Here is a 26041-nt window from a genome sequence, read left to right as displayed (position 1 = left end):
GATCCGATCCGTGATCCGATTTAATGCTGCACAGGGTTTGGGTTTGCAGACAGCAGGGCATAGTGAAAGGAGTTGTTACCACGCGGAGAAGTTGGAGGTGTGCAGCCTGCAGCTGTTCATCTAACAGCTCACTGTTGCTGCTTCTCCTTGTCCCATTACTCCCTGCATTATTTCAGACTTATCCGCTTTAAAATAAAATTATATTTGTCTTGTTTTGTAGATGCATTTTTGATGAACGATCGCCGTCAGTGTAAAGTTCAGTGGCAAGCACACTGCATTTCCTGTGACTACTTCACTGTAAAAGTCATCAATAACCAAAGTGCTTTCAATGTGAAGCTGCAGCAGTAAGACATTTTTGCATTAGCAGTAACTTAAAGGTCCAGTGTTTAGGATTTAATGGCATTTAGCAGTGAGATTGCAGACTGCAAAGCAAAAGACGCTCTCTGGAGTTTGTGTTCAGTTTGTCCGTTATGGGCCACTGTAGAAAAATGTCAGTGCAACGTGGCGGTCTCTGTGGAAGAAGACCTGCGCTGACTGTAGCTATAAAGAACTCAGTCTTCGGTCACGAAAATGCAACAATTCTTATTTTCATATCATTATACATGAAGGAGATGCTACTTATGAATATTATATTCCATTTCTGCCATATTCTGCCAACAGATCCACCTAAATCTTAAACACTAGACCTTTAATATAACATTTTTTTCTGGGACACTGAGTTTGTAATAGTACAAATTTATAAATATTGCAATACTTTCATTAGTCAGCATAGGCTCAATTGTGCTTTCTCTTTCACACTAAACAGATATTTATTGAAAAAAAGATCTTCAAGATTAGAGTTTAAATAAAATCATCTCGTCATTTCAGCACACTTTTGGGTTGCACAGTCTTGCAGGTTGAAACTTTGTGGATGCTCCATCCCCTTGACCTGCTTTTTTTGACTCGTGCCCGGGAAGACCATGAGTACTTCAAGCCCTGCACTCCTTCCGCACGAATGATGTGACACTCTGACTTTTCAAGTGCTGTGTCTCTTTAGCTATCTCTCTTTTGGATGACAGCTTGCTCTGGGAATTCTCCTGATCCCTTTCTTCAGTCCCTCCACACACAAATAATACATGGGCACAAGCATATGTTAATGTGCAAGATGTCTGCCTTCACTGCAAAGTCATCAAAGTGGGAGTTGCTGCTCTGAACTGAAGGAAGTTAAGACGGGACAGCTGGATCCATCACAACCCTGTCTATTTACTAAAGAGAGAGAGGAGTGATGAAATGAGAGAAGGTGAGTGGAGGAAAAGACAAAGAAGGGCAAGAGGAAGCTGGGTGAGAAAGAGAGTCCAGGAACAGAACGAAATAAGTGATTCAAATGTATTCTAGTCTGCATTAGAAACCACACACACACAAGGTGGTGTTTTAATTAGCTGCTGTAATTATAGGCCAATGCTCCTGTTTATCAGTCTGTTGGAGACTGTCCTCTTTGGAAAAAACGAGAGTATCAGTTGCTTCCGCAAATGTTTACATTCAAGCGTCAAAGACCTCCAGCGGTCGTAGGAATTATGAACTCTTGTCCCTCAGGAGCAAGGGACAAACATTAACCAGCGATATACGATCATGAATGTCATGTTGTTTCAGTTGGAGGTCTTGACTATGTTGCCTTTAAAATATAATCCCGAGGAATTCGGTCCAGGTTTATTTGGCGACACCTGTGGTTGATGGTGGTAATTGCTGGAATGTTCATATGATACAAGGTAACAGATCTTAGTTCATAATTACACAAACATCGACCACCAGGGGCAGCAAACATGTTGCTCTACACTGGCTTCCCCATCATGTATTAGTTTTGCTTTCAGTGTGTACATTCATTGTTTCCTGTGTATTCTTTGTGTTTGGCTAGACAATTTGAATCCCTCTTTAGAAAGGCGGACCCCTCCACAACACATACATCTACTATATATAGAGGCAATTCCAGAATGTAAAAAATTAAAAAATGTCAGCCAGAAATGAACATATTTGCAAACTCTCAGTGTTTGTACTAAAAGAAATCAAGGACTTTATAGAAGATAATAAGTTACTTGAGAAAACATTATGCCATAAATGCTTTAGCTTAACATCCATGGCTCTTAAAATGAGCAGTATATACTACAAATTTGCAGCAGCACATATGTTTTAAAGGAAATGTAATGTTGCATTATGTTGAAACTGAACAAAAGCTGCAAAACATCCATTTTAGTCTTTATCATTTGTTTTTCCTACAGTATCTGTTCTTGGTTCTGGTCTCGTGGCAACTAATGCATGATCACCGTTGTTATGGCTGTGTTCAGGCAACTTAAAGCACGTTAAGGTTGAAGGCACAGTTTTTAATTTCTTCCACTAGGGGTCTCTCAATCAAAACAATAAGATGTAGTTTGATGACGTTGTGAAATAGCGTGGGATCATCGGAGTTGTTGTCTTAATTGTTAAACAACCACCACTGCCAGTGAAGATGAATAATCGTGCTCCGTCATGAGTGAGCAACACAAACAGTAGTAAACAATAGAGTGACTAGCTGGCTAGTTCACTGACTTCCTTCCTCACTCTCTGATGTATCATCATGTTTCCCTTTGAAACGTACCTTGAACAAAGTTACATATTTCTCTGGGTTTGAACACAACCAAATACATAACGTAGGGCTAGTCGTTTTCACACACTCAAATTACAAATGATACGTTTAAGGTTTGACGAAGAGCGTGGCCTAAATCAACAGTAACACAAGACAGGACGTGTAACTTATCTATATTTAACCAAAACAATGGTCTTTTCTTGTGCTATGTGTGGCTTACATCCACCCACCCAACCACTTCCCTGCGACATTCCCTGCGACAAGAAGTCACACTATGAGTGTCTATCTACACATCTGCATGTTCACACTATGTTTTGCTAAGATCTGTAGTAATTATGGGATAGATACAATCAATGCAGGAGAACAGAGTGATCTGTGTCTGTATGTTTCTCTGTCCACTATCCTCGCAGTCTGTCTCTGTGAAGTCATGTCAACTCTGTGTATTTAATGATATGAGGGCTGCCTGTTTTAGACAGCAGAGACGCAGCAATTAGGGGAATAAATAATAAGAAAGATAAACAAACATCAAGGGGGAGTCATGCGGTGGCAGAGCCCAAGAAAGCAGCTGGAAGCAGCAGTTAATGGGGCTTTATCTGTCTTTTACTGTAGACGACGCCTATTCCTCTATTCCTCTCTGGGGACACAGATATCACTGCTTCTCTTTTATTTTCGGTTTTGCACTCTCCTCCCACTGTATTTTTTTTTCTTCACTTTTGCTCCTAAGCTCCATCCACTGTAACCGTTCCAGTCCTCCAGTGTTTCCTTTCACTCTTCCTCTCTGATTCCTCATTTTATCCTCCATCTGTCTTTCTTTTCCCTTCTGTCTGTCCATGCAGCCTTACCCCTTTAGCTCCTTTGCTGCTGCCCGTCGCACCAGTGCTCACTAAGGAGTGCACTGGGTAAATTGGGTTGTGGACATGTGTTTGAGAGGAGTGGGTGGAGGAGAAAATAGAGGGGTGTGGAGGATGCAGGGTGCTGAGCGGTCGGTACAGCAGGGAGTAGGGCAGTTGTGTCAAAGCCCTGACAGTCTGCCTGCCGCTCCAGCTACAGTGGTGAGAGTCGGGAGGAGGAGCAGGAGGAGGGTCCGCATTGACGCGCTCTAACCTGTGATGACAGACCGCATCGATGCGGCTCTGACCCAGCGGGAGATCCCCCTCCTCCTCAACTCTGTATTCGATCAGCCGTCACTGAGAAGGCCCACTTGCTGCTCGCAACAGCTTCCTCCCCTGATACCTCAAAACACACAACGGGCTACACAACCTGCTGGAGTAATAGTAGAGTGAGAGCCTAATGGGCAATGAGTGTCAGTGCTTTTGTCTGAGAGAGAAAGACTTAACACCCAAACCAAGGCTGACTGATGGCATGCAAGTCTACCAGCATGTGCAGGGGATGAATAAAATGGCAGGAAAATGGACAGGAAATTACAATATAATGCAATCAATACATTAGTTCCAGCATTGTGAAGTGCATCGTAAAAGTTTAGAGGTTGTGCTTTACCGGTTTCTTTTTCAAATTCATTCTAAGGTTCCTTTATATTCAAAGGTTAAAGTCCTCCTCCAATCAAAAACGTGTGTTCACTTAGATGTTTGGCCTTCACTGTGCAGAATGATGTATGTGCAGACCAGTGGTGGAGTGCAACTAAGTACATTTACTCACAAAATTCATGGTACTTGTACTTTTACTTCCCATTTAGTTCTACCCTACTACATCTCATTGGTAAATATTGTACTTTTCACTCCACTACATTTGTCTGCCAGCTTTAGTTACTAGTTACTTTTTAGATGACAGTTTTTCATGCTCTTTCTGTCCGGTGAAAACCATGTATCTTCAAATTTGGTGATTTTCTAATAAACTGGAGGATTACGTGTTCCTTCACTTGTTGAGAAAATTCTCCTACTTCTTAAGCTAAATAAAGTATTTAAACCCTCATGGATTATCTGGAAATATATTGTCAGAAAAGTGAAAACTGGGCTGTTTCCCTGAGCTTATGAAAAGTTGACTTTTTAGAGATGTGTGGTTCTAATAGGACAGCGACACAGCTAGGCAATTCAACCTTTTGTAGAAGAACCATATCAGACATACATTATTATTATTTTTGTATATGTCTTAAAACATGTCTTGAGGAGATACTGAATTGTGTCCATGAATTGAAATCTGATTGGTAGAGAGCAGCCTGCAGAAAACACAATGTATCCCGAGCGACGCGGGAGGCGACCAAGCGAGAAGTGGGAGTAGCGTAAAGCTGGGATCATTGATCAGCAGCACGCCTTATTGGCTTCTTCTGAAGTCTTTATCACCACGTCCCCTCCCACTTCCTCCCCCGCCTCGCCTCGTAAATTCAGAGCAGCTAATTGGACATGACTGCGTTTATGTTCCAGCTTCATAAATTTCTTTCTCTGAAGGGAGAGGATCGATTTTCCTCGAGCGCAGTCTCCCGTAGCAGGGGAGTCTCTTCAAACGTTCCCCCTCCTCTCCATCCCACCTCACCTTTTTTCTCCCCCTCTCCACCATCCATCCTTTCTCTCACGTGTGCGCCCCCTCTCTCCCTCTAGACTAAACAGGTAATCTATAACTGACCTCCCCTGCGATTGTGTGCTGAGCAGGCTTACGCCGCTCCTCTTTTCCTAACCACAATCGTTCTTTCACACATTTCCATCAACCCCTCTCACTCTCCTCTCATAAATAACACACGTGATGAGATTTTTTTAAACAAATCATTCCACCCATGTTCATTATCTGTCATTATCTAATGGAAGTTGTCGACAGCAGAAAACCACAAATATTTTAGATGCATTTCCTTTCTCAGTCCTCTCATCTTGTCTTCTACTCTCTCAGTTTTCTTTTTCTTTTGCACATCCCAAAAACCATCTGAGGGAAAGAATGCTTTCTACTGGAGCATCTAAGGAAGATGAAGGGACTGTGTGTTTGGGGTCTCCCATTCAACACACACACACACTTACATACCTACTGTACGCACACTTGCTAAGTTCAATGTTAAGGGGTCACTGTGTGTTTTTGTCCAGCAAAGAGACATCTTAAATTATTCAAAGCGTGCGAATGACCTTGATTGTCTTTGCAATCCACACCCCGTGTGTGTTTGTAGTGTGTGTGCATGTCTGCGCTATGCAGTGTGTGCGGATGTGTGACCTCCCTGGTGTGTATGGGGGATGATTCATTATATTAGCACAGTTTGCTCTGTTTGAGTTAAAAAGTGTGTCTTTTAGTTTGTGGTTTTGCACTAGATAGAGGGATGGATGGAGAGATAAAGAGGGAGAGAGAGACTGTGTGTGAGCGTATGAGTAAATTATTTACACAGGATACAGTAAATGGCTATTGCGTGCATTCCTAGCCGGCGCTCAGGCCCGCGAGCATCTCTCTGATTGGTCGGTTTGGTTGTGTCAAAAGCAGCATGCAGAGTCAGGCCCACTTTGAGCTACCTGCTCTCTGAAGTACAAGTATGTATGCACAGGACCAAATAACTAAATAATGGAGCCCGGGCACATCCTGTTCTGCAGTCCAGACCTCAGAGGACAGTTCTCATGAGCACAGCAGAGACTGTGTGTGTATGTGTGTGTGATGGAGAGAGAGAGGGTATATTAGAACAGTTCGGGTGTGGATTACATGCCAGCTGTGTAAAATGTTGCTGTTTTTGCTGGCCTTTCAAACTGCGAGGGTAATTAATGTGCAGCTTTCAGAGAATTTTGTCACCCTGGCTGTTTCCAGTGACACTTTGTTTATGAGAACAAGGCACATTTGTCAATAACTTCCTGGTACTCCACGTCTGACTCACACTGTAAACTTGTTAAGATTGTGGGTCCCTTTATTATTTATATCAGTAACTAAGTAGTGTACAGCATGTTGACTTGTGTCTTGAGTGTGGCTTAATGTACACTTTACGTGAACCATCTTTTAATTATTACCTCATAGTGCATCTCTAAACTTTGACAAAGTACAGGCCTGCTATTTCTGTTATGGCGGCTCTGGACACTGGAGGATATCTTGGCATGTATGGACAATTGTTTGCTACTCTGGTAACCTTTTTTGTTTTAGTTTTGTGCTTATTCAATTGTCTCTTGTTTGAGTTTTTGCATATTCAAGTTTGAAATAACATTAAAAACAAACATGCAAACAAGCAAAAACGCTGCATACAATGATCTAGAAATGGCAGAAGGCCATGTTCAGACCAACTGTGGCACTGGCTGAAAAACAGCCTGCTCATTTAATGGAAAACAAACAAACAACAAAAAAACAAATGTATTACATGTATATGTGCAAGTATTCTTCACGACTGTGATCACTGGCACCAGTGATCACCTTCCAGAGTTGCAAAATTCTGTCACACCCACCAACTTAACCTCCTGTGTTGTAGGTTTCATTTTTACTTTTGTTTCAAATATAATGAACTGTTCCCATATATATGGTACCTTTTTTGTCAGAACAAATCTACAACTTCTCCAGCAAAGCAAACTGTAGTTGCTGGCAACCAGCATGACAAAAAATGATGCATGCCCAAACAAATTTACAAATCTTTACTGACCATCACTTAAAATATTAATTTAGAAACGGTTTAAAGTCAAAAATGTTGAAACAAAGCAGACACATGCACAAAATTAAACAATGTACATTGTATTTGCATGTGAAGTGTTTTTTTTTTAAAGTTGTTTTCAGCATATATTGCCTAGCAACTGCTTTTTATTGGTCAGTATTTTATTTTGGTTTTATTATGTGTCAAAGTGTACGCCTGTGCTTAATATGCAGATACAAGATCAGCAATTTCACCTTGTTTTCTTCACTTGTCTCAACATGATACTAATGAAATGTTATTATCTTATAAATAACATATGCTGAATGTTATCACCCATGAATAGATGCACTCTCAAAAGTCACTGACCACTGTGATGGGTGACCCTTATTAATTCGTCCACACAAGACAGATTTTACTGGCATTTGGCACTTGGCGGGTGGTAATTTAAGACTCCGCATGCCAGCATTGTAATATTCATGCTGCATGATGCAGCATGAATGATGCAGAATAGCTGACACCGTTCTTATTGAGGCAGCCATGTCACTGCATCTTGAGGCGCCCTCCACTAAAGAGAGTCCATCCTCGGTCCATCCAGCCCCGATTGTCCTGAGATCACTGTGTAACTATGCTGGATATTAAAGTGTAATCTCCCTGCAGAGTCTTTACTGCTGCTGAATGTAAGTAACACCTGGGGAGAGAGGAAATTGGGCGTGAGTTGGAGGGGAGGACGCTATTATACATCCTCCTCTTATTTAAGATATGGACGAGGTAGAAGAAGCAAAGGGAGTTGGGAGGCAAAGGGAGGAATGAAAAAGTGATGAAGAGACAGAAACTCTGGGGCGACTTGGGGTTTGGTGGGAGGGTTCTTCCTGTTGTGTAGTCCCCCAGAGAGTGTGTGGACCCCCAGGGGTGATGTGGATCTTTGTAGGATCTTCATGTCCTTTGTGTGTGTATATCAGGATGAAAATTAATTATTGCTGGGGAGAACAAAAAAAACACTTGTAGACTCGGTGCCCGCCACACGAACCTGTGAACCTCTAATGTGTGAAGGCATACTAATATAAATTAACACGGCAACACATTTGCAAAGCCGCACCCGTGGGCCTCCACCCGTCTTCACCCATGCACGGACTTTTTCTCACAAACACAATTACATACTTCCTCTCATTCTCTTAGCTGCATGTCCTCTCATTTGCATGATAAACTCATTTGCCGAAAGTCTCCTAAAAGTCACCAAAACTCTCTCTCTCACACACACACACACCTAAAGATATATGCACATGCAAAACACACACGTTCAACTGCTCCTGTATAGCCATGTGTGTATTAGCGTCTAATTCCAGTGAGACCGTTGAGGGGAGGATGCCTGGGGTAGAGGAGCTGAGCTGGGATCAGCCAGAGGACAGGGGTTAATATAATTATCCCACTAAAACCTTGAGACTGAAAGAACATCATTAGTCATAGGGAGAAGAGAGCCGCCCGAGGAGAGGAGGTGAGGAGAGAAGAACAGAGGAGGAGAAAGGGGAAGGAGGAAAGAAGAGCTTCAAAACATAACAGTGCAGTTAGCAAGACAATTAGTACAAGGACTAAAACTTGGGGGTCTTTGTTTAAAAAAAACAGAAAGGACAGTGTTTACCAGTGATCTGAACTGCAGCAGAAACGGCTTCACTTATTCAGTAATTATCATATTTTGCTTAATAATCTCTATATAAATTAATTACTTCTGGTTGTGTAGCAAAGGCCCAGCACTATTTTGCAATTAATGAAATGACCTCTGGTTTGTGCAGATTTAATATGAAGCTATATTGAACTTTTTTGACCCTGTTAATGTTCTTAGTCGCCAGCAAATGCGTTGATGGATAATAAAGCACATTTAGGGCCAAGAGAAGGACTCATCCAAAGATGACAGCATGTAATTCACTGATCAATCACACTTTCTTGTTCCATTCACTTCAAATGCAACCTGTCTTGACCAGGAAAAAAGTCATGCAGGTCGTCTGTGCAAGTGGGTTATTACGTCCCATATTTACGGTTGTTGACAGGCAGCGGGCTCTAGTGGCTGTAAGGATTATGACGGAAGTCAGGTATTGTATCAGGAAGTATAAAGAGCAAGAAAGTCTTCATATGGGGGGGTCAGAGTGGATAAATGGGCCAAACAAACACTGGACTTTCACCCATGAAGTCAACAATGACTTATCTTAACTTACTTAAGTCATGCAACCTTTGTAACATTTTTAACGCAAACTTTTCTCTAAATCTAAATAAGTACTTTTGGTTCCTAAACTGAAACTATCCACCTATTTGCTCATTTTGGTATGAGGATGTTTTGTTGCATGAGGTTTCTGGGTAAAAAAATATGCGGCTTTGTACCAGATTTTAACTCTGGAGAACTTCGACATATTAGTAGAGGCACATGATTGGTGATGTCTTATGTTGGTCATTAAAGCTTAAGAGATTCAGTTCAACGGAAAAGAAGCAAATCCTCACAAAACTAAACACTTGATCAGTTATTAAAACCGTAATTGATTATTTGACTGATCATTTAAACTCTTAATCGAACAAAGCAGTGGCTCACCCTGCCTGTTCTAGCTTAATATTACATTTTTTAATCAATTTTTAGCCTTTTTTGTTGTTGTTTTTTGTTTCCTGCCAGCCACTTTCTGTTGTGGAAGGTGGAAATACACGGTATGTAATTTCTGGCGCTCTGGGTCTAGCTGATGAGTTTGATTGATAAGTAGCGTGGAATCATGGGAGTTGGTGTTTTCATTATTAAACAACCACGACTGCTGATTAAAATCTATCTGACGGGACTCAGGCAGAAAATATATTCACGGACGACGTCCGTTTTAAACTATCTGGTGTTTCCCTGGAAGTCATATAAAGGGGGTGAAGGGGATCCGACGTCACAGGCGACCAAATTACGGATTTACTTGGTCACATGCAATTAAGCGGTTATTCACAATTTAATAATAATTAATTGATAAAGTGGTCAGCAAGTAGGCTCACACAAACTAATAATTACTGCGTCATTATCGCAGTACGAGCTTGACATTTCATTTTTGATCTTGAAAACAGTTGTTAACAAAACAGTCTCTGGTGCACCTAATCGCTTGTTCAAGGGCTTTCGACCATATGACACGGTCTTCATCAGCAGATGAAGCAAAACTTTTGTAAGAAGGTGTTTTAAGTGCTCAGAATAATGGAAGGTTTGAACAGCTGTGGTTCAGTTCCACCTGCTGATGAAGACCTTGTGGTAAAGCTCCCAAACAAGCAAGTGATTGGACCTTGAGTTGAGATCGTTAATTATAGAACCACAGTAGATTACAGTCAGTCCTCAAGTCACTTATAATTATCAACAGTATAGACCTTTGAGACTTATCCTCTACTTGTACAGCAAGTTGTTCATTAATTAGCAGTTCCTGCTTTTTGTTCTTTACTCGTTCTTTACTCGTCGATTTTGTGTCTTATTCGAAAGTTTCACCAAACTAAACAATGCTCGGCGTGACATCACCTGCCGTCTTGTTTGGCTGGAGGGAAAGCTTGCAGACTGTCGACCCCTCACGCCCTGCGATGGGAGAACACGGTGGTAGAAGTGTCCGACATCAAAAACTGACTGATCACAGTGTGAGCTGGTGCGTTTCTCATTATCTGACTTATTTTCCGTCTCTTGCATTAAGACTTCAATAGATGAGCTGCTTATCTGTGCCCATCTACATGCTTGTAATGACGGCGACAGGAAGACGCTGGTGTGTTTTTGAACACACCACGCCTGTAATAATGCTATGCTAATTAATGTGGCCGACTGAGAACAAACCATCTTTCCAAGGACACCCTCCCTCTACCTCATGTTCTCCCACTTAGAATTCCCAGCATGCTTTTCAGCTTTAAAGCACGCTTGTGGTATCAAGAGATTCCCCCCTCACCAGATGCTGGGTAAGGCACAGTGCAGGCGCTAGTGGGGAGAATTCTTTATTGTATTTGTGAATTTAAAAGGATATTTACGTGATGAATAATGGGGGGGTGTGGAGGAAGAAAAGAAAAATCTATTGAAGAGGGAGGAGATGAAAAAAAAGACGTTTGTCTGTGAAACAAAAGACGGGGAATGAAAGGAAAACAGGCAAAATCGCTGACTTTAACTTTCTTCCCTTCTGAGGGGAAATAAACTGTGATTATCAAATCAGTTACAACCATTGTGTCATAAATCATGGCATATGAGAGGAACAATGACACATTCCTCATTGCGGTCCCTCAGCTTTCTGCATGCCTTTCTTTTCTGGGGAGTGCTCATGAATGATTTAAAAAGTGATCTGTTTCCGAGGCTCGGCTGCCTCGGAGGGAGCCAGAACGGAGGGGGAGGAGTCTGGACGGGATGGGAGGATCCACGCGTGAAGGCTTCCTGTCTTTGGTGGCGACACGCGAGCTTCCGCTTCTATGTTCTCCTCATGGCACATCAAACATGGATCGTATATTTCATTCATGAGGGAAAGTGGAAAGCGGTTTTCTCATGAAACAGAATATTTTCAGCCGAGGTTGAAAAACGTGGAGAATACGTGCGGAGACGATGTTGCTGTGCTCTGTGGTGGCCGTGTGAACTGGAGAATAATATTTACAGAGCATCACACCTCACATCATTCATCACAAAATCACACACCCCAGCTAGTCCCATGGAACTAGCAGTTAATCCATCATCTGCCTCCCTTTTTTCTTTCTCTCCCTCTCCCCCTGATCCAGGCTTATACCTCCCATCCTCTCACCTTCACTCCGTAAAGGACGCCAAAGAAAACTTTGGTGTAATTCAGAAATAGTGGTGACAGTTCGCAACGTCAAAGTCACCCCACACGGATAATAAAAGACACGAAAAGACTGGAGGCTCCGAAAGGGAGCAGAGGAGGAGCATGTGCTTTTCCTTGTTCTCCAGTGGAGAAGATGGACAAGCCTCGAGGCCTCAGATTCCTCGCTGTCCACCCGTCATCCTCATTCATGCTTCCAGTGCAACAATAAAGATTTAGCCACGGTAAGAGTCTAATTAGTCCATCCCTCAGGAGGCAGTGTGACTGCAGAACTACAGATCATTGTTACTGACGGTTTGAATGTTTAACTGTGTGTTAAAATTTAAAATCTGTTTTTGTTTTTTTTGCATAAATGATCAGTAGTGAGTTTAGCTTTATATTCCATCTGGCCTGGATTGTTTTTTCTTCTGCCATATTCCTTTAAAAGAGTCCTCCACTGATTTATCATCACATTTCACTTCACTGTCAGACTCACTCAGTTAAATCCTGCGGCTCTGTGTCAAAATGTAGCTTTAAAACCTTTACTGTATGAGTTTATTGTAGCAGTCTGGAAATATTAAAACAGATTTCATAGGGTCCTAAGATGGACTGGTTATTTATTTTTTTAAGGATCTAAGTCGATGCAGCACAAACAGAGATATCGTCTCTTTTTACTCCACACATTCTTCCTTGTCAAAACTGGACACCTACATTACCCACAAAGCAACTCTCAGTGTGCATTCAGACTGAAAACAACCCGGCTGCCTCGGTGCGGGCGTGGTGTTTGAGGTGCAGGTGAGACAGAGGAATAAGATCCAGGAAGTCCAGCTGGAGCAACAGATTAATGCGTTTAAAGGCTTTACCAGGCGCCAAAACACTTCACTGAATGGTTTGTAGTACTCACACTCGGGATCTTACAAAGTTGTTTCACAACAATGTGTAAAATCAGTTCCCCTTTAATCATCTTGCAACCCCTTAAATCTATCTTATGACCCCCGGTTGGGAACCACTGTTTTAGTCGATGTAGATCAAGTAATAGTTGTAGAGTTTTTGATGTTTCATATAATTTTGGAAGTGTAAACAGTTTGTTTCACTTCACATTTGCTTGCTTACTTGACCTGAGTTTCTATGCTATTTTTGCTAAATATTTGCTAATACAATAAGGTTTTCGTTTAAATTTTACTGAATCATAATGAAACTGGTCCAGATGTGGCTCCACATGGGCAGACGACAAAATAGCCTTTTTACTTTGTTTGCATTTGGATAAAGAAAAACACATAAATACAATGTTGATGTCAGATATCTGACATCACATGTTAGTATCAGGTATAAATGGGGCATTTCTGCGTCATATTCTCAAAATCAGATTCCAGAGTTTTCAGGCTCATATCATGATCTGATTGTTAGATAGTCTGTGCACATACTGTACAAGCCACAAAGCTCACATGAGCAGTGTAATGAAATAGAGCAAATGTGATGATTGATGCGCCCTGAGCTTTGCGGCCTAAATGCACGATCATGTATTCTCATAAAACACATGAAAAAAACTCCACCCAGCCAGTTCACTCTCAAAAGATCAGTTCACTCAGTCTCTTCCTGCTAAGCCCAGGAGAAGCTGCAAGCAGAAGCAGCAGCTGGCGAGTCGTCCCTCTCTGGAAGGGATTTAAAAATGAACGACACCTGTCCACGGCGTTCCTTCCCTTGACCTGAGACGCACTACGGTTGTTGATCCCCTCCAGCTCCGCTCGATAATTTGCATATTGAAATCCGATGTTTATGCGGGCGGAATTGAGATAACGAGATTGCTGCGGCTCCGACTGTCACGTTATGACCACAAACAGACAAATAAGCACATCTCCAGAAACATGAAAGAAGCCGTAAAAGCCGCTCTGACTGTCCTTTCTCTACACTCTGGAACATGCTAATAGATACCGGTAAAGTTTTCTGTGCCAGTCTGTTCCAGTCTGTGAGGAGATGGAGAGCTTAAACCTCTCAGCACATTAGCTGTATCAGCAGGGGGGCTGGGATGGCTCCGAGAGGAACACAGGCAAACGACGGATAAATGAGTCAAGCAGGCATGAAACAACACGAACATGTAAAAAAACACTCTGAATATCATTCGCGTTCATATGGCATGTTTTTCTGGCAGGTCTGCTCTTAACTAATTTTCACTACTGGAAAATAATTAGTGGTTGGAAAGAGACTGGGCATTTAGACAAGACTGGGCCTATGAAATGTAAATAGGGGTTAAAGCTCACAGATTTGAAGCACTGCATTGTGTCGTAGTAGTAGAAGTAGTAGTGGTGGTAGTATTAATATTATTAAGGCTTGTTCCACCTTTTCAGCTAGGCTAACATCTGCTGGGGAGGCAGTGTCGGTTCACACTGAAATATGACAACATCTACTTGATGATTGGCACAGATGTTCATGCTTCCCAGACGATGAATCTTCAGTGAGTAAGTGATCACCTGGCTTTACCTGTAGCGCCACCATGAGGTTGACATTTGTGGTTTTGTCGGATGGATTGCCGTGATGCAGACATTCGTGCTCCTTGCGAGATAAATTCTCAATAAAAGTGATGACTTCCTATCACCCTCAGCTGTGCTCATGTTAAGTGCTAATTGGATGTAATGAATGCTAGCTTGCTAACACACTAAACTTATAGAGCGAACATGTCGAACATTATACCTGCTTAACATCAGCAAGATAGTATTTTCATTGTAAGCATATTAGCACGCTGGCTTTTAGCTCAGTGCATGGCTGTGCATACAGTATGCAGCCTGCATAGAGCTGCTAGTGTGGCTGTAGGCTCTTAGTCTTGTTTTAATTTACATTAGCGATTGTAGATGATACAAATTTAGTTTATAATTCCTCAAGAAAAATAGCCATAATCAGCAAAATAGTGGCACGAGTGTCGAATAAATTCCCATGAATCCATACTGCCCCTACAACTTTACCGCTACTCTGCTTTGCTATATAGTTCTTTTTCAAATTCTGGTTTGGCTGAAAAACAAAGTTTTAGCAGTTTTTTCTTTACTGCTCAGTAGTTTGCAGAGGCCAATTAGGGAAAACTAATTTAAAAAAAAATCAATGCATTCAGTTATATTTAAAAGGTATCGATTCCTTGAAATGCCAATAATGGTGTCATTTTTAATAAAAATGCTGAATTCAACATAATATAAATTCTGTGTGCACAATTATCAGACACTGTGTGTTTTGTTTCACTCGGCTTGGCTAACTCGATGGAAAAATGATCATTGGTGGCGATGTCCACCACAACAACGTGGTGACGTTGTGCATGTGCTGAGGTTTTAGTCTCACTTGCCCAGCTGACTGACGTAGGGGAGTGAGATACAGACTGCATACTTGGCTTCTCTTAAATGTCATTCTTCCCCCATCAGCCAATCAAATCAAATTGAGAGGTCGGGGAGAAGAGGGCCCGATGCTGCAGCGATTACCAGCAAGGAGAGAAAAACGATGCAGACTTCGCCTTCCTCCTCATCCTGCTCCATCTCCTCCTTTCCGTCTCAGCCCTAATCCACTTAGTTGGCTCTTCCTGAGCTTACAGCCTTTCCTTTATTCCATTATAAAGGCCCAATGTACGACCTGGTGCTTATTTCATTAAAAAGACCCAATCCATGACCCCTCGTCTAATCCATTATGCAGACTACAGGCTGGCCATGGCCCGCTATAGTCCACACCACAGTCCAGTAGGGCGGGTGACAGAGGGAACAGGGGTGCAGAGATGGAGGTCCAATGAATGAGAGGGAATTTGAGAGCTCTGCTTATGAGTTAAGCTTCCCGGTGAATATGATTTCACTGATGTAAATGATGATAGAGTTGAGGCTTTGCTGCTCTATCTTTGATGGTTGGAGATGGCTTTCACATGGCCCATCAGTGATATGGAAATGGCCACATCTAAGGGTTGACTATAGCCTGTTAAATGAGCACAAAGCCTGAGGCTTTCAAAACCCCAAACACCTTGGCTTAGAGTTTATATTGTCGTCAGTGCTGTAGCTCATTACAGTTAACCTTGGGAGAACTTTGCAACACAAAGTGAGCTGATGCTGAATCACATCATAATATTCTACCACCTCTATCCAATTTGAGTTCGCCTCCACTCCCTCTGTTTGACCCTCTATGCCCCCTTCGAAATCCTTGCTCCACCTCTGGCTGCCCTCCACCTGAATAGCCCTCTCGCATTTTGCTCAAGATCCAGTTTGCTGAGTGTTTTCATTGTGTCCACAAATCTAAATTTACAGCCTCCCTCCCATCAAACCTAGCCTCCCTGCGTTTGCACTTAATGGCCTATCAGGTTACGTATTTATTGATAAAGCAGCACTATTTAGCCCTGAGTACCTGGCTTCCCGCATACCTGCGCCAGCTCTTTAGAGGCCGGCCAGTCACTCTGACAATGCAGCGTCAGATAAAAGAGACACGTCCCGCAGAGGTAACATCTTCCCCTGGTTGATGGGAAAAAGGGCTTGTTTTGCTGTCGCTGTCCAGGCTCAGCTCAGGTCATTAGGAACAGTTAACTAGCAATAATTACTTTTAACCGGGTTCAGCCAGAGGGCCAAAGCTAGAGGCCGGGGGACATACAATACGGCCAGGAAGTGACTACAACCCTCTCTCCATCGATAACACCAGCATATCTCATTACCGTGGCGACCTGCGGTACACTGCCACTCGGTCTTGATCATATAAAACCCATTTCAGTGCGCCGTCCCCGCCGGAGCACTAGCGGAGTGGAATATTCATTATTCAAATTTTAAGCATTGGAAATCCCAATATGTTACTAAGGCCAGATGAGATGAGATGAAATAGCTTAGCCTTTTGTCCAGGGAACATTGACTAATCGTCTCGCTCCCCAGAATCAATTTCCCAGCCGTAAGCATCAGACACTCCTGATTGTACTGTACTGTTGAAGACCCCCCACCACTATCACCTAATACTCCTGCTGGCTGCCCAGAATAACTTATTGATTAGTGATTATGTTACGGGAGGTGTGGGTGGCCGGGGCGGAAGACGGACTGGCCTCAGTCATCTCCACAGGGCTAAATTTGGGTCCTCTGTTACCAGATCCAGCACATACTGACACTATCGCCAGCTGTCACCAGGAACCAGCCACCAGGCTGGCTCTCTGGATGATGAGAGAAACTGGAAAAGTGTTCTGGAAGTAGAAATATGTAGAGAATTGTTTCAGAGCTTACAGTGCAGGAGGATTTCAAGCAAATTGGCACAACATGGAATTCAAGATGAATGCCAAGTTCCTAGTTGTGGTGCACTTGTGGATTACTAAATAATGCTAAGAAGAAATAAGCACATTTTTTCAAAGCAGGGATGGTTGATTAGTAGTTTGGCTGGTTGTGTTGGAGGTTCTGGCGTGGTGATGGACTGTTTCACCCCCACGTTATTGGGCTGATCCCTCCCTCGCTCTCTGACTTGGTGCTGAGCCTGAAAAGTGGCTGTGATCAATACCTGCAGGCCCTTTCCACAGTGCCAGAGGGGTGTGTGTGTGTGTGTGTGTGTGTGTGTGTGTGTGTGTGTGTGTGTGTGTGTGTGTGTGTGCGCGCGCTTGTGTGTATATGCTGTGTCAGCATCCACTCAGGACTTCATCAAACACACCCCACCATACTTCGACTCCACACACACAAACACATAAAACGCCCACAGTGGCCAACGCCCCTCTCAAACAGTCGCTCATTTTTTCTTTCCCCTTCTCCCCCATCACCACTATCTCTCTCTCTCACACACAGAGAGAGAGAGAGAGAGAGAGAGAGTTGTGCTTCAATCACTTCAGAGGAAGGACATTACATTGACTTCCATTAATTTCCTGACTTACACCAAACCTAACCATGACCACTACCTGCCCAGCCCTAACCTTAACCCAAGTCTTCACCCTTAAATTTTATGATTTACGCTATGGGGGCTTGCATTTGGTCCCCATAAAGAAGGCAAGTTCCCGCAATATGACTGTGTTAACAGATTTATGTCCCCACAACATGAGTAATACACGTCCACACCCACACACACACATACATAAATTCACGCCTCCTTCTTCCCATTCCGTGCCATCCCAACAAGGATGTTAAATACCATTCAAATGTCAGCCTGCCGTATTGATTGGAATGATAATTCTGAAAGGTACGAGAGATGGCTTGTTGATGCTAAGCAGGCGTGTGAGGCCCGAGCATCTTTCACTGTCACAAAGTTGCCATGTAAGGGTTCCCGGCTCCCCCGGCAGAATGTGGATGGTGGTTTACGTTAGACCACCGAGGCCGCGTGTTTCTGTCATCAATCATTGTCCTCACGGGCCGGCGACAGGCAGACCAGGATTCATGTCGAGAGAGAGAAAGGGTCATTTTAAAACGCCCTCGGATCAGAGTGTGTGTGCGTGAATGTCAGACCAGAGGGTATATTCATCAGCAGGTGGTTTTGCTGTCTGTGTCACGTTTGAGAAAAGAGATCAAACAATATGCAGGTTGCTTTATTATTAAAAGTATGCTTTGCTGAACATGTCTTTTGTTATTTTGTTATTGATTTGAACGAAGGTAGTGTTTTATCTTTCATGTGGAAACAGGCATTAATTTAGGGGAGATTTATGAAGGGTCACTTCACCCAATGTAAAAAAAGACATGTTTTCCACTTACACCCAGTGGTGTAGAGGTGCAGATAGTCTCAGCTTTATCTGCTGCTGTTTTCAGACATCCATTTCTTCTGTTACCCCTGAACAATGCAGGTGAATGGAATCTTGGTGGCTCTACTTCCTGCTGTAGAAACAGTCCCTGTGAAAAGCCTTTAATTTGTGTACTAGAATAAGCCTTAAAGTGGAGAACATTTCACTGACCCTTAAGAGTTTTTGTTGGTTTTAAGGCACCGTTAGGCTGTGGGACAACAGTGATCATGCAAGTTTAATGCATGACACACTGTGCAAGATGGGTCTCTTAAAGTGGATCAGGGGTCATCTGTCTGCACCATTTCCACACCTTCACCAAGTGCCAGAGTCCCACAAACTTCTTGTTTATTTCACTTTCGTTGTTTTTGTTTGTGTTGTGTTGTGTGTGTGTGTGTGTGTGTTTTTTTTCCCCTTAACTTTATTCATAAAGGGTGCTACAATATATCTTGCTAGCCAGCGTAATTTCATGTCACGTTCTGCAAGCTTGGTTTGTAGACGTGGATCGTAGCAGCAGTAACATTTAGAGCAGGCATGTCCAAACTATTCCATAAAGGGCCGTGTGGCTGCAGGTTTTTGTTCCAACCAAGGAGGAGCACACCAGGCCAACCAATCAACATCAAGGGATCATTAGTTATCAGCTGAAGACTGAGATCAGCTGATTAATTGATTCCAGCCTGGTGTGCTCCTCCTTGGTTGGAACGAAAACCTGCAGCCACACGGCCCTTTATGGAATAGTTTGGACATGGCTGATTTAGAGAATTTGATCCTAAAATTCTGAAACTGTCTCTCGATCTTTAGTTGATGACCAAAGTCATCACCTTTCTCTCATAATTTTCAGCTTTCGTCTCAATCGGCCAAAATCACTTTTCCCTAAAGGGGCCTTTAGCAAAAATGTGAGAGAATAAAGTTGACGCTAAGCCTCACCTGGCAGGTACCTCGATGTTGGAGATGGCATAGAAGTACTTGAGCAGGTTGTCTCTCTGGACATAGGTGCCTCCGAGGGCGGGCCTGAGAAGCCTCAACCTAAGGTTGGTGAAGGTGAAGAAGTCCCTCAATCCCTTCATACTTTCCATGCGAGTGTACAGGCTGTCCATGTTCTGTAGCCGTGGTCCCGCAAACACAGCAAAGCGCGCCCGCACCTCGAACTTCACGTTCTTTTCGTTCTTGGAGCCGACCCAGCGCGAGTACTGCTCAGTGCAGATGACCCGTGTGATGTTGGCGGGCGAAAGGTCACGCACACGTTTGGGTGGCATGTTGAAGGCGTCCATGCAGTCGTCAGCGTAGAACTGGTAGGGCTGCCAGGAGCGTCCGTGATCCATGGACTTATCCATTACCATGATAGTAGGTCGGCCATACTCAAAGGTGATCTGGATGTCTTCTGTGAGCTCCAGACTCTTGTTCCACGACATAGTGATGTTGGCCAGCAAGGGCTCTGGGTGGCGTCTCCATGTGACCGTCTGCCAGTAGGTGATTAGGCCGTTACGTTCGCGGTCCTGCATCAGCTGGGGGGGATGGGCCAAGTCTGGGTTAGAGGCATCACACTCGTCACTGCACAGGTACGGGTTCTCCTAAAAGAGAGATGAGGACAGAGCAGTCAGGGTTTGAGAATATAATGATTGACACACTTGGATAATAATACGATATACATATAAACAAGTAAATCTAAACAAGTCACTGACTCAGGGACAGTTTAACCTACTGAGGGCCCCTGGGACAAAGTTATGATTTTGACCTAAAGTCCTAGGTCTCCCCACTCTCTGTGCATCATGTGTGTCCTGTTGCATTAAGTACTCATCAGGTACAGAGCACAAAGCAGACTACACAGTTTCCTTTTATTTTGCTCAAAATCCCAGAAGCCAACAAGTGCTCCAATGACAGAATATGAACTGGCCCCAGGTTTGCTTCTTGTTAGTTAGTGGTAAATTTAGTGAGCATAGTATTATATAAACATAATGCAAACTGGTATAATTAAGGTGCTAAAGCTATATTTTGACACAAGATTGATTAAAAAAGCAGGAACCACCTTATTGCCCTGATTATTTCAGTTTCTGATGTGCTTTGATGGTGCATAAAATTGAAATTAGTCAAACTACTATAAAGTAATGGCCACACAGTGAACAAGGGGCCTTTTGGGGTCCCTGGGGCAGTTGCCTGCGTTGCCCATTTAGTGATCCAGCCTGATTTTGTCAGAATGTAATTTCGGCTAAAATGCAACACAACAAAAAGTCTTGCAGCCAAGTGTTTAGTTCAGCGTCCCAATCTTCTTCCAGGAAAAATTTGGATGTTCCCCTTTTTGTGGCTATATATCAGTACTTTTTCTACTGTGTCAATGACTCTCCACAAACACATTCATGTTGTCCCCACAAAGGGTGCTGTGTATCTAAATGAGGAGTGCCTTCAACTCCTCGCCAAGAGGGACAGAGAGCTTAAAAGTAAACTTGCCAAACAACACAACAGGAAGTGTGAAGGTCAAGAGGATCGTGCATCATCACTGTCTTTGCATAGACAGCAGAGTGCCGCTGCACTTTTAACTCCAGCGAATTGATCCTCCTCTTCTAGTGATGCCAAGACTTTCAAGCCGTGGCGGCCTCTCTACAGAACTGAGAAGTCAACAGGATTATTCACACTCCTCACAGAGGAGAATGGACCTCTTTCTACCTGCACTAAGAAAAGCCTTTCACTCTCTTTTTCGCAGATTTCAGGCCGCTCATCGTCCTTTTCTACCACAAAGATAAATTCATTATCTATTCATTTCCATGTTACAAAAAATGTCACGTCCGTACCTCCCATGACCTACATTCAGAGTTTTCATAGTTCCCCTCCACCATATTTCAGGTAACTTTCTAAATTTCCGGCTCCCAGAATCCCTAATTCCACGCTCGCTAGCTCGTCATATTGAGACATTTGCAGACATTTCAGTCAAATTGATGCAGCTTACTGTTGTAAGCCAGTTGTCTGACATCCTCATCACCACAGAAGTTAAATATTTGCACAAAGAAATCCCAGAGATACTCGCAGTCATCTCTCCCAGTGCTTAATTTGCAAAATGCAGCTGTAACGCTGTTTACATTGTATCACATTCAGAAGGCTCCACATGCCCCCAGGATGTACTAATTAGACTGACATGGGGTTATTATTTTCTCCGATATTGAGTTATACAGTCATTCGAGTATCAAAGAGGTCATTTTTTGTACTATTTGCCCAAGAATTCATCATACACAGCTGCTGTCTTATTTTATTATACTTGCAAAAATCAAAAATCAAAGTCCAAAAATGATCATTTACATCTTTTAACTGATTCATTGAATTTAATTCCAAGCAGTTTTCTGCTGTTAGATGTTATTTAGGTTAAAAATTAGCTGCTGATGCCTCTGACATTTCCACTCCTGCTTTCTACACTTTTAGTAACTGACTACATTTTACAGCCGATGCTATCTTTCTTTTATTTAATGGGAATTCAATAGTCTTTCAGAATTTTACTGCATTCTCCTTAACAAGCTCTTGATGGAGTGCAGGGCATGTCTTAAAATATCCCTCTTTTTTCTTCCACCTCCACCTCCTCTTCCTCTCCATCTTCTCCCCTTTCTTCTTTGTTTTGTGCCTTTTATTATTTTAGCTCGTAGGGTAAATACTACTTCCAGTTGTAGTGATTCAGAATGCAAGCAGCTCGGTGAGTTAATGGAAGTTATGTTGACAACAGCTACAGAAAAAAAGCAGATTTGCTTCACTGATTATTTTGGGAATTTTCTTAGATATTTGAATAATATATGACAAAGAACAGATGACAAGCAGTAGTAAGAAGAAAAGTAGGTGAAGCATAACCTCAAATCTAACCCACACTGACATCAAATATTTGCTTAAGCAAGGCAGTAAAACTTTAGGATTTGACCTGCATGTGTCAAACAAGTCAGTGACAGAAGCTTGTTTGTAACTCATGCTGTTTCTACATCCTCATCTTGTTTTTATTACTCGAATAGAAAAGTTACTTTAAGTTGTTTCTACATAAAACAAATCCTGTTTAACTTGCACTTGGCCCTTATTGATCAAACGTTTTAGAATTACACCCAAGGACGCTCGAAACAGCCAATTTAGGAGTAAAAAAGTTGTCGGAGTGAGGTAAAAGACACATTTATAAAGTGACCCACTTCTGCTAAAGAGCAAAGATTTCTAGTAACCTTTAGCAGCTCCCAAGTAGTTTTCCAGTCAGGCATGAGGATTTACCTCACATCTGCCCCTTATGTCTGTGATATTCTACCACAACACGTGTGGTTTTCATTTCAGTTCATTTTATTTGTGTGAAATTCCCAATATCTGTTGTAGCAATTAACAACAACCAAATGATATATATGGGGGTAAATGAATAGGGATTAAACAATGGGAAACCAGCTGAAATGGGAACAAAATAAACCAAACTGGAGCGGGACAGACATTTGGTGCATCACATTGTCAAGTCAAATTGCAAGTATAAAACTAAATCAATGCCAGCTTTATTCTTGTTGTTTGCACCCCTATAAACACAAGACAGTGTTCAAATCAAAAGCTAATATTAAGCTAAAACTATCCCGTTCTGAATCACATGTTTCGTCATACAAAATAACATCCACCATGACCAACTATATTTTATACAATCTATACAGAGCCTCTGGAGCTCTTTTACATTAAAGCAATCTAAAGTCCTAAGAAGTCTGATGAATAGCTTTTGTTCTAAAAGTTCACAAGTCACCTTTACCTCCCACTTAAATCCCAAATTTCACATTTAGCAATTTGATAAATATACTTGATGATAAAGCATTTGATTAATGTAAAGTCAACAGATTTCTAAACCATATCAAACATTAAACTCGAGGAGAATCACAAAAAGACACGTCTTAATGCAGTCAAACACAAAATGAAATGCTTCTTGCAGATTCATGCTTACTCTGATTAGAGTGATGCGTGAAATTAACTCTGCAAAAGCAAAATTACAGCTTACTTAGCCGTTTATCAAATTACAGCGACCGTGTGACTAAAATACTGAAGTTACACTGAGAACATGAATTACTCCGATTGATTGAACACTAACCAAACGTAAAGCTTCAGCTGCTCTAAGTTCAGCACAGCAGAATTGGATTGCATGAAGACTTTAACTGATATTTCCTCTAAGTCTATCTGTCGAGCGCCAAACGCTTTAAAGGCGGTTGTAAATAGTTTGTGGTTTCGTCCTTGATGGCGGCTGTAGTCAGCAGAAGGCTTTAACACGTGCAAACCAACGCACAATCACGCGTGAGGATTGAGGTGCAAGTTGTATTCAGCCATATTTTGCGTGGAGTGATTGTAACATACTGAGCATGCAGATGGAAAGTGGAGAAGTCGATTATAAAGCGATTTGAGACGTTTCTATGTTTTAATACTTCTTCAAGCTGAGCAAACTTCCTGCAGCCACCTGTCACGCCTGCAAACGCTGATTGTTCAATACTCAAAGGATTTTGGGTGAAATATCACTTTAAACAGCAGTTTCTTCTGTATGATGTAATGTCCAACGTGAAAGCAATACTGCATTATATCGATGTACTGCGCAAGCAGAGATCGCGTGTCACCGCTTCTTTCCAGCCTTTTTCACGTCTGTTGCCAAGAAGCCGCATCCGCCGACAGCTCTGCCTTTTGAATAAAGTCACTGGACTGTACCAAGGGAAAGTGAGCAGTCAGTCAAATCCACTGTACTGGTCTAATAACAAAAGCAAAAGTTACAATCCTGCGAGGCTGAGATTGTAAATCATGTGATTTATGGTGACAACGCAGAGTGGGAAAACTCCAAACATAAGCAAACGCTGAGCCGGTGCTGAGGGAAGCTGTACGGCACAGACGACCATACAGGATCATAATGCATGAGAAGACGCAGCAGTGAGGCTACAGGATCTGTATACGGAAAAACTGCTGATAATCTATGTCTCTCTCTTCTCGCTGGAACGACACAGCGGCATTGTTATCTATCTGATAACCCAATTATCTCCCTTGCACTGACTCAGATGGTGATCACTGTCAGCGCAAACACATTTAAGATGATAATCTGCAATGCTCATAAACTGCAACCGGAAAAGGTAATTAGAATTAGATGAAGGCGGTTAGAGTGAAAGTCAGTCGCTTCTTTTAGTGGAAAGCTACTCTGTGCTATAGCGGCCCATCTGCTTTTGTAGCCGTCCATTAGTGCGCCTCACGACCTTAGTCCAGACACACGTTTCCACACACAGGAGTGGATTAGCAGGCTGTTGTACTCAGGATGACCCACGACCTACAAATCCTATTGAAAATGATCGCACTGTCACACTGTCCCAGATACAATGCGTAAAACGCCATGTAGGTTAGCTCCTGAAGTGTTTTTGTGTCCTTTGAGTGCGGGAGAATCCACATACTAGACGAGAAGCAGTGATCAAGCAGTGTTTTTTTTTTTTTTATATCTTGTTGTCTGTTTGTCTTATTTGAGTGTAAAAAGCTACACGCTGCTGTTCGTCGGCCTGCTCTGACCTCTCCGAGCCCGTTAGGATTAGCTACAGTAGAGGTGATATGTTCTGTAATATAGGCTGGGAGAATTTTCTTTCCTTTTATCCCCCACGAGAGACTTACGCGAGGTTATGTTTAAGCCCTTTGTGTGCCCTGTCCTCCTTATCCCACTCTGCCTCCTGCCACTACTCTGCCTTGGCCCAGTATATATCTGTGCCAGGATACGCACACCCACGAACACCCGCAAACACACTCTCACACAAACACACACACAGATGTACACACACAGATCCCGGCCAACTGCTGCGGCAGGTGGCCCGCACTGCTAAGCCCCTCCAGCAATTATCCTCGCTGGGATCCTGTCTCCACGACAACAGCCGCCACGGTGCCCCTGCCGATGAGTGACTTCCTTGTTTTCACTTGTGGGATAACAATGCGATTCCAAACACTCATTAATGACTCCTCGAGTGCTAAAGTTTGCGTCACGCTGCGGCTACGAGGGCTGATTGCGAAACAGAAAGAAAAATGACCTCCAAAGAGTTCATCTAACACAAGCATCAGTTTAGAAGTGAGTTATGTCAGCGTTTGAACGCAGCTACACCACTAGTTGCCTGCAGAAATATAGCAATACAGCAAGCTGCCGCTATGTATTGCCACAGAAATAAAGCATGAAGAAAACTGCGCAACTCTGCATGTCCTTCCCCTTCTCCTCCCTCGCTTTTATGACCATTTGTGTCCCCCTCAAAATAATTTCCGTCACCGCCTCGCCCTCTCTCTCCTCTTTATGTCTTCCTCCACTTATAGAAGTTTCTAAGTTATATTGCTAGCAAGGGGAATAAAGGTAGGGACACACACTCAGAGAACACAATTTATTTTGTTTTGGAGAAACATCAAATGAAATGACCCTCCCATTAAAAAGGCCACAGAGGGGAAGAGAAAGGGATATTGCTTTTTCACTTATGACGTTAATCTTTTATTTTGTTGGAGGTTTTTCCATC

At 42.7% G+C, this 26041-nt stretch overlaps 1 protein-coding gene across 1 annotated transcript in view; it reads right to left on the bottom strand.

Annotated features, from left to right (window-relative positions):
• LOC121622840 (netrin-G2) overlaps positions 1–26041 on the bottom strand; it is a 65948-nt gene that overhangs the window by 32025 nt on the left and 7882 nt on the right. The window contains 1 exon segment of the mRNA XM_041959853.1: positions 19491–20134. Within this exon segment, the coding sequence (XP_041815787.1) occupies positions 19491–20134 (644 nt within the window).

The sequence above is a fragment of the Chelmon rostratus genome, chromosome 19, assembly GCF_017976325.1.
Source record: "Chelmon rostratus isolate fCheRos1 chromosome 19, fCheRos1.pri, whole genome shotgun sequence".
Classification (NCBI taxonomy): Eukaryota; Metazoa; Chordata; class Actinopteri; order Chaetodontiformes; family Chaetodontidae; genus Chelmon; species Chelmon rostratus.
Note: the sequence above shows the minus strand (reverse complement) of the source record. Positions and strands in the feature narration are given on the sequence as shown.